General features: G+C 37.4%; 1 protein-coding gene across 1 annotated transcript in view; it reads left to right on the top strand.

Moving 5' to 3' along the window:
* MYOM1 (myomesin 1) overlaps window positions 1-18,775 on the top strand; it is a 110,959-nt gene that overhangs the window by 35,367 nt on the left and 56,817 nt on the right. Inside the window, exons 10-13 of the mRNA XM_081096938.1 lie at window positions 5,960-6,101; window positions 8,979-9,178; window positions 11,026-11,082; window positions 15,988-16,112. Of these exons, the coding sequence (XP_080953064.1) occupies window positions 5,960-6,101; window positions 8,979-9,178; window positions 11,026-11,082; window positions 15,988-16,112 (524 nt within the window). The remainder of the gene's footprint in view (window positions 1-5,959; window positions 6,102-8,978; window positions 9,179-11,025; window positions 11,083-15,987; window positions 16,113-18,775) is intronic.

Below are 18,775 nucleotides of genomic sequence, written 5' to 3'. Positions count from 1 at the left end.
CGGCCAGGGCTATAACTTAATTCTTAAGACAAACTATAATCATCAATTTTAGGATACTTTCTTTTTTTTTCAGCAGTGTCCTGAATGGATCATATATGTACAAGTGGGAATGTTATTTCTACATGAGGCCCTAGCACATTGGGAGGACCATTAATACCTCCAGGCTACAAGGGTGGTTTTCTGTGTTCTTTTTTGTGATGATCAGCCAGGTGTGGCTACAACAGGAGTCAGAGGAGAGGCTCAGGGAAACAGAGTATTTAATTTTATTTTTTATTTTTATATATATTTTTTATTGATTTCAGAGAGGAAGGGAAAGGGAGAGAGAGAAACTTCAGTGATGAGAGAGACTCACTGATCAGCTGCCTCCTGCAAGTCCCCTACTGGCATTTTAGTCTGAAACCCAGGCATGTAGCCTGACCAGCAATTGAACTGTGACCTCCTGATTCATAGTTCAATGCTCAACCATTGAGCCACACTGGCCAGGCAAAACCGAGTATTTATACTTACAAATCCAGAGACAGAGGCAGGGCATACCATGCAGGACCACATGGGAAAGAACCTGCATTGATTGGTCAGGAGGCAAGAGTTAGGGGAGAGCCTAGATCATGGCCTTTACTGAAGTTTCTGTGGGAAAGGCAAGACAGAACAAAGCAGTTTAGGATTGAGTTGTGTGAATAATTTAGGGATGGTACCTAGTTACGTAGTACCTGGCCCTGGGATGATTAAGGCAGAGGAATATTTCCCCCTAGGGTGCATGGGCCAGACAAAAAAGGCCCGGCTCTGGATGAATTAGTTTACATATCAAAGACATGCTCCAGGCTGAACCCTCTTTTATCTCCAAGAATTGGCTAGCTCCAGCCAGAAAGGTGTATAAGATGTCAAAATATATGTTCAGAAAATAAAAATATAAACAATACAGGTTGACTTGCTAATTTTTTTAGACTTACCATGGGAATGGTCCAGATAGTTATCTTCAGTCTTGTTTTTCAGAGTCTTAGATCCCATCTATGTTGTTCCACTACCCACTATGATGCTGTCCCATGATCCCATTCCAGTCTATGGGAAGAGGAGAGGAAGGAAGCGGAGGAGGAGAGCAGAGATGCACACAGCACTTCTGCATGTGAACACTTAGCCACATGCACACATCTCACAGTAAGGGAAGCTAGGGCAATGTGTTCCCTGCTAAAGCTCAGTAGTTTAAGTACTAAAAGGAGGCAGGAAGAGTGGATACTGAGAACAGTTAGCAGTTTATACCACACCAGTATTCAACAGCAATCAATGTTCATTGAATTTAGCCACTGACCAGCAACTGACAAAGATACACGAATATCTATACCAACGGAAAAATGTGTTAGATTTTTCTCCTACATGAAAGCATTATGGGAAAAGTCATTATTGCCACAGGGAAGAAAGAAGCTAGCCTTCTGGGTAAATTGCAATGAAAACAGACACATGGGAATTTATCAGCAAGTAAGTTTCTTTAACCAAACCATCTGGATAAACCTGACTAAATGAGGACTGAATAAGCAGTCTTTGCTTTTGTTCTCAGTTATCTTACCTGAACCAGAGAATATCCCTGATGACCCCAAAATACTTAGTTATGCCTTGGTGATTTCTCCTGGACTCCTTCTGGGCACTCTGACATAGTCTAGAGTACCCCAACATTTTTCAGTGCCCACGCTCAGAACTGTAGCTCTCTGTCACATTTAGGCCAAACTTCAGATAACTAACTATAGATGGGGCTGGGGGGGGGGGATTTAAATTAGAAATTTATACTTAAGCCAGTTTTCAAATTCATAAAATAAAGAAATGGAAAGATTCTAAAATTTGTCAGATAGTGATATGAGAGAATTGAAAAGGTAAATAGGAAAGACAAAATTGGAAAGACAATTTCAGCAATTCCTGAATAAATTATGTATTTTAGATTCTTTTTTTAAAATCTTTTTTGAGGTATAATTTACATCTATAAGATTCAACCATGTTAAGTGGACAGTGCTTTTTAGAATATGTATGGAGTTGTGTAACTATCATCCACAATCCAGCTTTAGAGCATTTCTATGACACCAAGGAGATTTCTTATGCCCATTCTCCACTTATCCCCAGTCTGGCTCCTAGGCAACCTCTAATCTGCTTTCTGTCTCAATAGATTCATCTTTTCTGGACATTTCTGTATATATGATCTTTTACATCTATCTTCTTTTCTTGAGCATATATTTTGAGGTTCATTATGTTAGTAGTTTGTTCCTTTTTATTGCTGACTAGTATTGCACTGTATGGATATGTCTCATTTTGTCTATCCATTCACCAGCTGATAGATTGTTTCTACTCTGGCTATTATGAATAAGACTGCAATGAACATTTGTGTTCATATTCATGGACCTCGGTCTTAATTTCTCTTGGGTAGATAGATACCTGTAAGTGGAATTGCTGTGTCATGTGTTAAATTTATATTTAACTCTTTAAGAAATATTTAAATGACATTTTATGTGTGTGCTTTTTAAACTTTGCATCCATTAAGCTGCATGAGGCCATTTCAATGCTAGAGCTCTGGTATTTTTGCTGCTTAAAAAATAGCTTCCAAACTATAACGTGCAGTGTATAAAGCACCATATGTCATTTCCAAAGACATATGGTGCTTTATACACTGCACAAAGACATTCCAAAGCTGTGCTCATTTGGACAGGATTTTATTCCATAGATAATACGTGTTCTTCGTGGGGAAGAAAAGAGATAATATAAATAAGAAAAAAGAGAAAAGCCTATCATTAGTTTACCATTTAGAGATATCCAGTGTTATAATTTTGTTACATAGCTTTCTAGACTCTTATATGTGGGGTGGGCAAATATAGGTTTATAGTTGTGAATACACAAAACAGTTTATTCTTGTATTATTATTTTTCAATTATTGTATTATTTTCCATACTAAAACTATAAACCTACTTTTGCCCACCCCTGTGTTCTTTCCTCACCATTCCCTATAGAGAGAGGATGGAGGGAAGAGTTGATAATATGATAAAGGATGGGATAGAAATGTCATGAAAAAAAAATTACAAATGGCAAATAAGTATGTAAAAAAGTTATCATTAGCAATCAAAGTAATTAAAATGATACAATGTGCTAATCTATCATATTGAAGAGAATGAAAATATTTTTTTATTAATTTTTATTTTTTTAAATATATTTTGATTTTTTTACAGAGAGGAGGGGGAGAGATAGAGTTAGAAACATCGATCAGCTGCCTCTTGCACAACCCCTACTGGGGATGTACCCACAACTAAGGTACATGCCCTTGACCGGAATCGAACCTGGGATCCTTGCATCCGCAGGCTGATGCTCTATCCACTGAGCCAAACCAGTTAGGGCTGGGATAAAGGAATGGAGGGACCAATTCCTATTGTAGTGAGTGTAAATCTGCTTGACTTTTCTCAGTGTGTTTTGTCACTATGCATTGTAGGCACATTTTCAATAATTCTAGGAACTTGAGTGGACAAAGTTGAAAAACAAGTTGTATGCTTACATGAAAACTAATGATGTATACTTATATATATACTAGAGGCCTGTTACAGGAAGATTCCTGCAAGAATAGGGCTTCCTACGGCTGGAGCGAAGCAGAGAAGGGAGCAAAACCCGCTGAGGCAGGCTTTGCTCCCGTCTTTGCCGCCCAGCTTGTTTTGCCCCCGCCTCCCTCCGCCGCCCGGCTTGTTTCACTCCTGCCTCCGCTTCCCGGCTTGTTTTCGGCCGCCTGGCTTGCTACGCTCCCAGCTGGTATATGCAAATTAACTGCCATCTTTGTTGGCGGTTAATTTGCATATCTTGCTGATTAGTCAATGGGAGGCATAGCGAAGGTATGGTCAATTACCATGTTAGTCTATTATTAGATAGAATGGTAATATATCTAAAAAAATCAGTTTACATGAAATTACTAGTATATAGTACCATTCCATTTTATTTTAAAAACAGTTACTTTTGAGTTATAAATATAGGGAAAAGAATCTAGAAAAATATAGGCCGTTAGTAGCAGTAATCTCTGAATTATGGCATTTAAAAGATATTTTCATGTATTTTTTGACTATCATATATTTAACAAGCATGCAGTACTTTTATATATATAAACATTAGAATTATTTACATTTTGGAAAAAGTTTTTAATAGCCTATGTCAGATGTCAAAAGATAAAGAGTAGCAGGATAGTCTTTGACCTAATTAATCAAACCTACAAAAAGTTTGGCTATTTGGAGGGTTGGGAGAAGGCAGGGCAGAGACTAAGGAAAGGATTCACATTGACTGATGGGGCTGTGAGCCAGATAGTCCATAGCAGCTGCTAGGAGCCAAGAGCACAAGTGTGAAGTAACATAACACAGTATTTGGATTTGGCTTCCAGCAGCTGCTAAAGAGAAGCTGTTTTTGAAAGATCCTCAAGCCCACATCTTATAAGCAATTTTATAAAAGTGCTGAAAAATGACTCCCTAAGCGCCGACTGTTAAATACAATGGATATTCAGTGAACTAAATTTCTTTTAATGTATTTTTAAAAATATATTTTTATTGATTTCAGAGAGGAAGGGAAAGGGAAAGAGAAATAGAAGCATCAATGATGAGATACTCATTGATTGGCCACCTCCTGCATGCCCAACTGGGGGTGAGCCTGCAATTGACTGGAATTGAATCTGGGACCCTTCAGTTCGCAGGCCAATGCTCTATCCACTAGCCAAACCAGACAGAGCTTAATTTTTTTAAAAAAATATATTTTTATTGATTTCAGAGACGAAATCACTCCCTGTTGTGTGGCATGTAGGCATTCTGCATTAGGTTTCAGGCACCGATTAGTTTTCCTATAGCAGGAGACATTTCCCCAGAGACACTTTCCTGCAGATCTCATGGGGCAGGAAATAGAATGTTCAAAATCGAAGTGACTTGAACTATTCACAGGTAATGTGCACCTATTAAATTCAGAAGTAGACAAATATTTCTGCCCTGATATCAAATGTTTTAGTAACTCAGAAGACTTCACAAGTGTAGCAGATAGAAAAACAAAGTGTTTATTCAGTCAACAAGAGTGTTTTCCCTTGGGTAAGTGGCTCCTGCATGGCTCAGCCTCCTTTCAGACTAACTCCAATTATGAAAGGGTTGACCAGATGTCAGAAGAAAGTGTCAAACGTGGATTCCTTCCCTTAGGGACTTTGCCTCCTGTCTTAATTGTTCTCATTTAAAAGGCTACTGATTATTTTTATTATTCTTCCTCTCCTCCTAAAAACATCCCTGATTCACCAACTTAGCTGTGCTTGAAGACGCTGCTGAGAGGACCCCGCTGTCAGAGGATCCCATTTCATAAATAGTCACTGTCCTCTGTTGCTTGTATAATCCTGGACTTTTACTAAACTCAGATAAGCCAAACTCAGATGTGGGTATTGCATCAGAGTTCCTTTCGCAAATATCTTCAGTTCGGAACAAACATTTGATTGAAATGAATGTTTTCCTTTCTTTTCCAAAACAGTAGTGCCCAGCACAGGAATGGGCAAAGCTTCATGGTTCTTATTCTCTCGTGGATGCATCCAGAAGGTAACAGAGGGGGCTATTTGTTCCTCTTTGGAGCCATTCATAGTTTCTGAGTAACATTACACAATAAATATCTTAAGAACAGACTTTCTGGCACAACTTACATTTGACTTTTCTGATAGCAATCCTCGACATCTACATATTTATTTTCTTTTAGAACATTTGGACAGTCAGGGTCCATGAGGCAAAGGGCATGGGTCCTTTTTAGAGCCCTTTCTAACATAATGTTCTTTGTACTGATGGTGAAAAGCACACATTGTTATGTTGGTAAGCGAATTAAAAGCCTGAAGCTTGCTCTACTGGGGTCAAAGATGTAGCCACTGAAATGTGTGCACTAAGAACCCAGTCTGAGGGCTTCAGAGCACATCTAAGAGGGCTAATGGGATCCTTCTGTGTCTCCACAGATGGTGATGCAGAGATTGAAGGAGCCCCAGCCTCTCCCTTGGATGTGGTGTGCGTGGATGCCAACAAAGATTATATCATCGTCACCTGGAAACAGCCAGCTGTGGATGGAGGGAGTCCTATTCTGGGATATTTTATTGATAAGTTAGTACTTAGTCTAACTTTAGTTAGAGTGATTTGGCCATAGAGATGCATGCTTGATTTCTCCCACCATTTCTAGGTGAAATATTTTCTTTTCTGGTCTCCTCTCACTCCTTCTCCCTCTCCCTATCTCCCTTTTTCTCTCTCTCTCTCTCTCTCTCTCTCTCTCTCTCTCTCTCGCTCTTGCTCTCTCTCTCATATAAATACATTTATATATATGTATATACACATGTAAATGTGTATATACATATATATATGTGTATGTATAGATGATGTAGACTGATATAGATATAACTATAGATAGGTATATACCTAAATTCCAAAGATAACCTTTGAATTTGATGACCAGCACAAGTCACTAATTTGGCAAGAAAACTATAAATTCATAGACCTAATAGAGGTCACTTTAGAAGTGAAATAAGTGGTATTTAATATATTTAATGTCCATAATCCTAGTATGTCGACAATTTAAGAATATTACATGAATAATAATACTTTATGAATACTAACAAAATTTTATTTAAATCTCAGGAAGTGATTTCAAATTAGAAAAAGAAATCACAAATATCAGTAGTATTAAATTATGTTCTATCTACAAGTGCTTACTTTTTACATTCTCTAAAACTTAGAGACTTTGATTTATGGTAATTGGGTCTTACATATTACTTATACACTAACTTTAGACAACAAAGATAAAAATTTTATATTATCAACCTAAATAAATTATTGTCTGACTTAGTTCCTATTCAAATAGTTGCTCTAATTCTCTTTCCATTTTTTGAGTAATAAAATTTGGTTGTAAAAACTATTAGGAACAGATAATTTAGCTACTATGATACAACGAAGTTGTACCAAGGTATATTAAGCCTGATATTTATAGCAGTAAATATATATATATATATATATATATATATATATATATATATATATATCTCAATACCATCCAGAGAAAACTTTATAATAAATTATATACTATTTAATTGTATACTAAATGCTTCTACATTTTTTATTTTTTGGTAACGAAGAACAGTGAAGTTTTAGACAGATTCTTTTGCATCCTTACAATTTCTGCCTTATTATCTTTGGCAAATTTCTAAGGGATTTTCAAACTTTGATCATTGAAAAACCAGAGACAATAAGTACATTTTGTTTTTCTCTTGCCTTAGTCAAAATAAAAAAATAACAATACTATGAGTAATATTTATTCATCATTTGCCATGTGAATGGCACTGTTCTAAGCCCTTCTCATATATTGACCACTACCCCATAACCATCCTTTGAAAGGTAGGTATGTACTCTTACTATGATTAGGAAATGAGTAGCTGACCGAAGGCCACATGCTAATGAGGAAACACAGTCACATAGTGTAATTCTAGCAGAACTAGAACTCAGAGAGCAGCCCGGCTGTGTGTGTTCTTTCTGCTCCACCATGCTGTAGACAGCTCCAGAGCAGCGGCTCTCCGCTTTTGTCCTGCCCACAGGAGGGTTAGGAAGCATGTTGTAAGATCATTGGGTCACCACAACAGAATCTACAGAGAGAGGGTAGGGGGCAGGGGCAGTTTGGAGAATTGTCCTAGCCTCACACATTCATTTATAACAGCTCCATAATTTCTACAAAGGAAGATTTAGGGGAAAAGTGGATGTAAGGCAAGGAGTGAAGCTATATTTGCTAACACTTTACATAAAGTTGAGGAAAATATTTATCTCCAAGAGGAAGGGTGATGGTAAGGAAATAAAGGTAAATCCCCTGCTACAATCACCTTTGCATTGCCATTGGAACCACTCCCCTCCCCATGAGAATCATTTGGGAATTATACATGTTGGACATAAAGCTGTGCTGGGGAAATGATATAAATGAAAAGTCCAGTACTCTACTCATGAAAAATGATGAGTTACTCCAATTACATGTTGAGCCTCTAAAGCCCTGTGGATCAGGCTATAACATGATAGAACTCACATCTTTGTCTCCTGGGGTGTAGCCACTCTGTCCCCAGGCATCAACTGTTGAAAGCACCCAGTTAAAAATCTGAGGTTTCAAGTGTTTAAATCCAGGCCTGGGAATTTCACTGCATCTCATGAATCTCATCTGCTAAGAAACAATTACTGTACCCTCCTCGCCCTCCCACCTGCACAGCAGGCAGTGGCCTTCAAGTGAGCTCTCTCCAAACTACAGTACAGATAAGGATCTTTTAAGGTGCTAACTTTCTCAGCAATAGTTCCATAATTTAAACAAAAATGCCTAAAGAAGTCGCTAATGGTGGAACTGAAGACATCAGCCAGGCAGATGTTTGACCAATCCTCCCCTTAGTCTATTCAATGTAGAGACTGTACATACCAGCCTGCTTCTCCCCACCAGCCCCATCCCAGATCATATCTCCTCTACTTAACACCCAAGGCCCTTAGCTGCATATATATTTTTTTAAATATATTTTTATTGATTGTTTACAGAGAGGAAGGGAGAGGGATAGAGAGCTAGAAACATCGATGGGAGAGAAACATCCATCAGCTGCCTCCTGCACACCCCCTACTGGGGATGTGCCTGCAACCAAGGTACATGCTCTTGACCGGAATCGAACCTGGGACCCTTCAGTCCACAGGCCGACGCTCTATCTACTGAGCCAAACTGGTTAGGGCAGCTGCATATTTTTAGTGTGGTCAAAGGACATGTCTGTGTCAAGAAGGAGCTGAGCTTCTTTTCCTTGTTAGAGAAGATACATTACAGTTGAGTGGAATTGAGTTCAATTAAATAACTATTGAACCGCGCTGGAGCTGGATATTTTGTAGAAAAATCTGAAGCAACTGGGTAGGTTTGCAGCGTTGAAACTATGAATTTAGCCATACTTCTCTTAACATTCTTATGGATCGCTCTTTTTTCCTTAGATGTGAGGTGGGCACAGATAGCTGGTCTCAATGCAATGACACACCTGTGAAGTTTGCTCGCTTCCCAGTCACTGGATTGTTAGAAGGTCGTTCTTATATATTCCGAGTACGGGCTGTGAATAAATCTGGAATAGGTCTACCATCTCGTGTTTCTGAGCCTGCAGCTGCTCTGGACCCAGCTGAGAAAGCAAGACTTAAAAGTAAGCATTTTTCATTTTCTAGGGTCTTCCTGAACCTTTAAAAAATTTTTTTTAATAGAACTACAGATCTCATTGCAAAGTTATTCCTCCCCCTTCCACTAGAGGGCACAGAGAATAAGAAATCCTTTATTGATCAGAAAATCCTTAAGGTGGGGAGGAGGACTGAGGAGCATGAGAACAAAAAAGTATTTGTTTTTTGACTCATCTATTCACTATTAATATCTCAATACAATGAGTTTCTTTATATTAAAGGAAAAACAACATTATATCTGATCTATACTTGAGTTTCCTTATAGACAGTCAAAAATAATCCGTTCATCCAGTTAGCCTCCAAGTATCGACGTCAAAACTACGGTACATGAATTATGCCCTGCATTTGTTTCATGGGAACCCATATGGCACCCTCAATAAAAGGAACCATAAACTGGCATTAGAATAATTGTTGTAAATTAACATTTCACTCTATACCAGATTTTTCAACCTTGGTCCTGTTGATATTTTAGGCCAGATAATTCTATGTTATGGGGAGTCTACACTGTACATTATAGGATGTTAGCAGCTTCCCTGGCCTCTACTTACTACAGGCCAATAGCACTCCCCCACCCCCTCCGCCCCTTGTGACAAAATTATCTCCAGACATTACCAAATGTCTCTGGGGAGCAAAGTCACCTTAGATGAGGACTACTGGTCTGTGGTTTATTTGCAGTATTGTTGTTGTTGTTGTTGTTAATTTTCACCCAAGGATATTTTTCCATTGATTTTAGAGAAAGTGGAAGGGAGAGGGAGAGACAGAGAGAAACATTGATGTGAGAGAGACACATCAATTGGTTGCCTCCTGCACGCACCCCAATCAGGGCCCAGGAACCTGCAACTAAGGTTAGTGCCCTTGACCGGGAATCAAACCTGGGACCCTTCAGTCCACAGGCTGATGCTGTATTCACTGAGCCAAACTGACTAGGGCTGCAGTGTTACTTTTTTTTTTTCTTTTACCTTAAGTACATGTAGTAGCATCATAAAAATCTAAGTAAAATAATGCTACTTTTTCTCTGGAGACTTTTTCTAATCACACTACTTGACAGCTCTCTGATCACTTTTCACCTAACATCCAGCTTCCATCTCTTTTTCCTAATTCCATCTCATATATTCATTTACTCTTTTTCTATAAATTCCAATAAAAATAAGATTTTTTTGAGCTGAAAATAAGTTATACTGTTTATTACCTTTCTGTTTTTGCACAAAATCTGGTCAAAAGTCCTTTGATTAGAGCAGGAGTTGAATAATTTTCTCTTTCTGGTGCCTGTGGGATCACAGACATGAATTTCCTTTTTAAGTTTATACTCCTCATCTCATCCATTTCCCACACTTAAGATCTAAACTGGTTTCCTTTGTAGACAACAGTTTTTGAATGCAATGGCAAGAAATCGCTTTTGTTGAGCTTTACTGCACCATCAGCGCTCCATTCCTCTTTCATCTTTGTTATGACAGATAAATAGCTACTGGGCTTGCAATTGTTCCAGAAAGGTTTCTCCCTTAAGAAGGTATGAGAGAGCCCACATGTTTCAAGAGATCTATATGGAACAGTAATTGAACACAGGTTATTTACCTCCCTTGTGTAAATACAATTCTAGAAATGGCGACTCAGTTCAGGCGGGTTCCAAGCTCCAGCAGATTGTGAATTCTTCAAGGACACAATACCGTATACATGCTCAGTAAGGTTCTTTAGAACAATACATAAGTCAACTAGTAACAAACCCATTTGTGACTAACCTGGCCAGTTAATCGGTTTATAAGTGCAGTTGAAACTGCTGTTGTGAATGTTTGCGGTTTTTATTTTTATCTCTGTTCAGGTCACCCTTCAGCACCCTGGACTGGACAGATCATTGTCACTGAAGAGGAACCTAGAGGTAAAAGCTACATTTTCCTCAAATACTATTGCCAGTGTTTTGCTTTGCTGGTTAGCTGTAGTGGATGGTACACTGCATATTAAGATGTTTTGGAAAGAACATTCTGGAACATTTGGATATCATAAAATAACTTATATTGTCAGAGAAACACTTTTCCTAAAACATTTTATTGAGATATAATTGACATACACTAAACCACATGCTTGTAAAATGTACAATTTGACAATATTTACAGATGTGTTCACGTGTGAAACCTGTGATCCGAATAATGAACATATCCATCACCCCTAAAATTTCCTCACATCCCTTTGTAATACCTCCCTTTTATTTCTTCCCCATCTCCAGGCCATCAGTGATTTGCTTTCTGTCACTATAATTTGCATTGCCCACTATTTTAGATAAATGGAATCATACTCATTTTTGTCTGGTTTCTTTTACTCAGCATAATTATTTTTAGTTTTATTCATGTTGATGTTTGTATCAATTCATTTCAGTTTATCCATTCACCATTGAAAGTTTCTATGAAAGCTTTGTGAAGTGTTTGTGTGACGTATGCTTTCACTTCTCTTGGATAAATACCGATGAGTAGAATGGATAGGTCATATGGTAGGTTTATGTTTAATTTTTAAGAAACTGCTAACTGTTTTCCAAAATAGTTGTACCATTTTACATTCCCATCAGTAGTTTCTCTATGGGAGTTCCCCAGTTGCTCCACATTGTCACCAGTACTTGGCATGCAGTCTTTTAAACTTTAGACATTCTAGTAGTGTATAGTGGTACTTCGTAGTGTGGGTGCATAGTGGTTTCAATTTGCATTTCCCAAGTAACGTGGAATTTGATTGCATGTTTGTGGATCTATTTCTGCAATCTCTATTGATAAATTTTATTTTCTCTTTTATGTAGCTATAGAAGCCTTATGGGTGTTTTTATTTTTTAAGTTTCATAGTTTTGAAATCAGATAGTATAAACTCTAATCTCCCCCCACCCCCCAAGGTTTATTTGGCTATTCTAAGTATTTGCATTTTTTATGTAAAATTTAAAACCAGCTTATAAATTTCTACAAAAATCTGCTGGGATTCCAATTGTCTTTTATATCCTTAACTAGAGGCCAATGCATGAAATCCGTGCAAGAGTAGGCCTTCCTTCCCTCGGCTACCAGCATTGGCTTCCCCCTAGCACCCAGGACCCGGGCTTCCCTCTGGGACTGGGCTTTCCTCCCAGCCCTGGCTTCATCCAGAAGATCATCCAGAAGGATGCCTGGTCTAATTAGCATATTATGCTTTTATTATTATAGATGGATTTCTATCTACTGTTCTATCAATTATTGCTAGTGATGAAACCTCTGATTAAATGATATGTTTATCAGTTTCTTGTTTTAATTCTACAAGGTTTGCTTCATGTGTTTTGATGCTGTTATGAGATGCATAAACATTTTTATTGTTATATTCTCTTATGAATTGACCACTTTATTATTATGAAGTAAGTCCCTTTATCCATAGTAATGTGTTTTTTCCTTCTTGGAAATCTACTTTGCCTGGTATTAATATAACCTTTCAAGTTTATATTGATTAGTTTTAGCATGGCATCTGATTTTCATCCTTTTACTTTTAACTTATGTGTGTGTTTATATTTAAATCATGTTTCTTGTAGGCAGTATAAAAAAGCTAGATCTATGCAATCTGGTAATCTTTGCCTTTTCATTGGGGTGTTTGAGCCATTTACATTTTGTGTGATTATTGATATGATTTGACTTAAACCTACCATCTTGCTATTTGTTTTCTGTCTATTCCATCTGTTTGTTTTTCTTTTCATCTTTTTCTACTTTCTTTTTGTATTAAGTATTTTTTATTATTTTGTTTTCTGTGTTATCTTATTAGCTATAATTCTTTGTTTTACTTTATAGTAGTTTGGAATTTATATAATACATTGTGTCACAACCTATCTTCAGGTAATATTATATTACTTCACAAGTAGTATAAGAACTTTCAATGGTATTATTTCATTTCCCCTCTGAACCATGGTGCTATTGTTATCATATATTTTATTTGTGTATTTATTTTAAACCATATAGTACAATGTTATTATTTTTGTTCAAATCATAGCTTATCTTTCAAAAAGACTTAAAAAGTAAGAAAAAATTTTCGATGTTCACTCATTTTTACCATTTCTGTTGCTCATTTCTTTGTATAGATCTCAATTTCCATCTGATATTACTTTCTACCTAAGACATTTCATTTAATATTTTTTGTAGTGCTGGCTTCATGGTTATGACTTATTTTATTTTTTCTTTGTTGAGTCTCTATTTCATCTTCATTTTAAAATATGTCTTCACTGTGTGTATGATTCTGATGGACAGTTTTTAAAAAATATATTTTTATTGATTTCAGAGAGGAAGGAAGAAGGAGAGAAAGGTAGAAACATCAATGATGAGAGAGAATCATTGATTGGCTGCCTCCTATATGCCCCCCACTGGGGATCGAGCCCGCAACCTGGGCATGTGCCCTGACCTGAATCGAACTGTGTTCTCCTGGTTCATAGGTTGACACTCAACCACTGGGCCACAGCGGCTGGGCATCCTTTTCTTCATTGCTGTTTGACCTGCTGTGAATTCCAGCCAGTGGTGTTTTTTTCTTTATAAATCTTTGAATTTGTGTATCATTTTAATATTTTTCATTGTTTTAATTAACATGTTCAATCTTTATCTTCTTGGACATAACTTCTTTATGTCCTTGTCTACTAATTCTATCATCTGTGACATTATCTGGTTTTGTTTTTATTGATTGATTTTTTTTGTCCTCATTATGGTTTGTATTTTCTTGCATACTTGATTTTTTTTAATGAGATGCCAGACATTTTGAATTTACAGTGTTTGGTGATGGATATTTTTGTATTTTTATAAATACTCTTAAGCTTTGTTCTGGGGAAATAATCCTTTCAAGGCTTGCTTTTGTTGAGTGTAATCAGAGAAGCCTTTAGTCTAGTAATTTGGCCTCACTACAGAGGAAATGCCCTCCTGAGTACTGTTCCGGATGCCCCATGAATTAGATTTCCATTCCGGCTGGTGGGAACATGAATTCTCTCAGGCCCAACGTGAGCTTTGAAGATTGTTCCCTTCAATTCTTTTGTGTGGGTTTTCCCCATTTCAGGTGGATTCCTCACATGTATGTGCTGATCAGCACTCATGTGAGCACTCTAGAGGGACCCTCTGCAGATCTCTGAAGCCTGCTCTCTGGGCAGCCCTTTCCTCCAGTGTTCATCCCTATGATTCTTTCTGTGGATGCCTTACTCTCCTGAGAAGTCCAGCTTCTCCTCCACTCGGGGAGACTGCCAGGCTCTACCTGGGCTCCTCTTCGTGAGCTGCTGCCTTGAAACTCTCCACACAGCAAGCTAGGACTATAGCAGGACTCACCAAATTGTTTCCTATCTATAGGGAATCATTGTCCTATGCCAGTGATGGCGAACCTATGACACGCATGTCAGAGGTGACACGCAAACTCATTTTTTTGGTTGATTTTTCTTTGTTAAATGGCATTTAAATATATAAAATAAATATCAAAAATATAAGTCTTTGTTTAACTATGGTTGCAAATATCAAAAAATTTCTATATGTGACACGGCACCAGAGTTAAGTTAGGATTTTTCAAAATGCTGACATGCCGAGCTCAAAAGGTTCGCCATCACTGTCCTATGCTGACTAATATCTGATGTCTGTAAACAGTCATTTCATATATTTTGCTCAGTATTGTAGTTGTTTCACATTTAGGGATCACATTGATGTCAGGAACCACGGAGGGTCTAAAAGTTTACCCTACTTTTGAGCTAATGTTTCCTATTAGTTTCACAGATACTGGCAAGAGACATGAGACTCCTGGGACTCTTCTCCTCACAGCACTGCAGACAGCATGAGCTTCATATTCTCATTAGTTTCCCTTGCCCCTCCCCACCAATCCCACAGGGTTATGTGGGGCAGCAGAGGTGGATGCTGCACACACAGTAGATTTGTGTGTCTCAACTGAGAAGCCTTACACTAAGGAAACCACAATCTTATTAGGGGGCGTCTACCAAACCTAACCATACTTTCTCTGGAGAACTATATCACCTTTTGTTATCCTGGTCAGAGAACAGTCAACTCTTTGCCCTAGAGCAGTCGTCGGCAAACTGCGGCTCGCGAGCCACATGCGGCTCTTTGGCCCCTTGAGTGTGGCTCTTCCTAAGCCTTAGGAGTACCCTAATTAAGTTAATAACAATGTACCTCCCTATATAGTTTAAGTTTAAAAAATTTGGCTCTCAAAAGAAATTTCAATCGTTGTACTGTTGATATTTGGCTCTGTTGACTAATAAGTTTGACGACCCCTGCCCTAGAGGATATGCTGTCTATATTCCAATGTTGTTTGCTATTCAAACATCCTTGAAAAGATATTCTATTTTAAAAAAGCTAATAGAAGTTGTGCCCCACTCTGTCCTGTAGTAACTCTGTATTGTGCCAGGTGGGTTCTAGGAAGAGGGATCACCTTGTAAACTATATAAATGTCTAACCATATGTTGTACAACTGAAACGAATATATTATATAAATTGTAATTTAAAGAATTAGAAAACTCTAATCAATCAATCAATTGCATTAGAAAACTATTATTCCACTCCTTTTGGTAAATATATAAAAGATAACTTGTGTCATTACAGCTGCTTTTTAGGACTAATAAAGAAATTAAAATTGTCCAGCAAAGAAAGTAAAACTGTGGCTTTGAATTAGGAATGACTGTCTTAGGAGGAATTTTAGAAACAAGGTACTTCTTTATCCTACGAAGCAGTAACTAAGTCTTCCTTCAACGATAGAGAAACATCTGTGCCTGAGTGTCCTGGGTTTCCCAGAGTGTGTGCCCCTCACTTTCCTTATTGTTTTTCAGAGGGTATTGTTCCTGGACCTCCCACAGACCTCTCTGTCACCGAGGCAACCCAGAGTTACGTGGTGCTGAGTTGGAAACCCCCTGGCCAGCGTGGCCATGAGGGCATCCTGTACTTCGTGGAAAAGGTAAGACTCTGGGAGCAGCATTATTACCTCATGCCACTTTCTGAAGACTTCTTTTAAAAGTAGAGATTACATTTTCATTTTGTCCTGAACTCTTTAAAACTTTATAAACTGTGAACAACCTCCACAGAAAAATATATATCACACAGAACTTTGCTGGAAAGTTGAGGGGATTTCTGGACCCTAAGACTCATCCATTGACTTCTAAGAGGTCCACGGGCCCCAAATCATGATCCCTTTATGAAGAGAGGTTCCTGAAACTGCAGATTTCCTGTAGAACACAGTTTTCTGGAGACTTTCTCTGCCTCTCTTGCCCTAGTGATGGCTTTTCACCTCTCTACCCCTTGTCCCTCTGCAGTAGGGAATGAGCATCAGCAAGGGTAGATGCATGAGAGGAGTAGAAGTTAAAATACTTTCTAATGGCTGAGAAAGTTGAAGACAGAAAGTCCTCACATGCTGCCACACATTTGACCAGCACTACTCTATGTACAGTTTGTAGGATGCAGTCAGAGATTAAGAAACAACATAACATATTGGCTAGTTCTTTCCCTCAAATATCTTACAAGTATATTGTACTTATGTTAGAAAGGGCAGCATACAATGCAGGCCTAAAATGAGTGAAATCGTGAGAATTGTTTGTGAATCTATCATATACTCATACTTGAGGAGAGTTCTAGAAAGTATTTATGCCCAGAAAATGGAGAAGAGCCAATACCTGCACAGGCCATTGTTTGGGGAGCTGCCCCAGCTGCAAAGGCAGATCCATAGGAGACCTAGCCAGGTACAGTGCCTAGGAGTGGAAGAAGTTCTTGACCAAAAGGATAATTGCTACTAGGAAAGATATGTAAAGAGAATTTGACTAAAATGAGGTTTAACTCTTATAGATCATTGGTGGAATGTAAATTGGTCCAACCACTAGAGAATACAATATAAAAGTTCTCAAAAAATTAAAAATATGTCTACTGTCTATCCAGCAATCCCACTTCTGGGTAGATGGAAACAGGATTTAAAGGAAGCACCCAGGCAATAGAAATCAGATACTGGCTACATTTAAAGGTAAATCCCATAGATAAGGACACTAACTTCACAAGTAGTACTGGAGGTGACTCAGTGTCTTCAAAAAATACATGGCATGGGGGTGGCAGGAGGAGGGAGATGAAGAAAACATATCAAAGCAAAACAGGATTTTGATGAGATATATGCACTTACATGTTTATCGCAGCATTATTTACAATAGCCAAGATATGGAAACAACCTAATTGCCCATCAGTGGATAAAATGATGTGGTGGTAAATACACAATGGAATATTATTCAGCCATGAGAAAGGAGGATATTCTCCAGTTTGCAAACAACGTGGATGGACCTTGAGGACATTATGCTAAGGGAGATAGGTCAGATAGAAAGCCAAGTACTGTATGATATCACTTATATGTGGACTCTAAAAAAGTAAACTGTTAAAAACAGAGAGTAATATTGTGGTTTCCAGGTAATGGGAAGGGAGCATAAGAGTGATGGTGTTTAAAGGTTCAAACTTGTAACGAATAGTAAGTAAGCCATAGAGATCTACTGTATAGTATCATGAACATAGACAATAATATTATACCATAATTATGCAATGTGATAAATATTGCTATATTGGCAACTATATTACAATATACAAATGTATCAAAGTAACATGCTGTACACCTTAAATATACACAGTGTTATAAGTCAAATATATTCAATAAAAAATAAATATGATAAATTAATTAAAGAGGTTCAAAATCCATTTGTTAGAAAAGTTTTGATTAAGATATAATTTTTTTTCTTAAGATATAATTTTTAAAATGAAATAAAAATAAGTTTATATATAAGAATATTTACATTTTTATTGGCAGCTCTGCACCATTTTTTTAGAACAATCAATGAAACAAGCGTTTATACTTTTTTGTGTGTTTTATTTATTTTTTACAATACGGTATTATTAACTATAGTCACCAGGTTGTACATTACCTGACATTTGATAACTGGAAATTTGTATCTTTTGAACCTCTTTACCCATTTTGCACAGCTCTCCACACCTAGCTTCTGGCAACCATCAATCTGTTCTCTGTATCATTGAGTTCGGTTTTTGGGAGGATTGTTTGGGATTGTTGTTTTTTTTGTTTGCTTGTTTTTAGGTTCTACATGTGAGATCATACAGTATTTGTCCTTGAGAGAAAATTTTATAAAAGTGTGAAATAGCTTGATAACATATTATTTACTTTACAATTTATTGTCACAGCAAAAATCAGAGAAAATATATATTTTTGCAAAAATATTGTGGGGCTCAATTAACTTTCCTAAAAGCCCCTCTCTTTTCTCTTAATGCTATTCTGACCATTTAATTTCACAACTCTAATTAGGTCACCTTTCCTGACTATTATTATCAGAAAATAAATATAGCTATAGATATATAGGTATATACAAATTATGTAAAATCATAAAATTGATATATAAACATCTTTATGGCTTTTTAATTATTTCAAATCAGTGGCTCTTGAGAAAAATGTACTGGAGCTTAAAATGCTAGGGTCTGTGGTTCCCCTTGATTAATTTCTTTTCTTTGATCAGGACATTTAGCTCAGCCTTTGAGGAGGATGCCTCACTTCCTTCTTATCCGTAGCGAATATTTTTTTCTTCTAAT

Source organism: Myotis nattereri (genome assembly GCF_964212035.1).
Source record: "Myotis nattereri genome assembly, chromosome: 8".
Taxonomy (NCBI): Eukaryota; Metazoa; Chordata; class Mammalia; order Chiroptera; family Vespertilionidae; genus Myotis; species Myotis nattereri.
The sequence above is the reverse complement of the archived record's forward strand: the minus strand, read 5'-3'. Positions and strand labels throughout refer to the sequence as shown.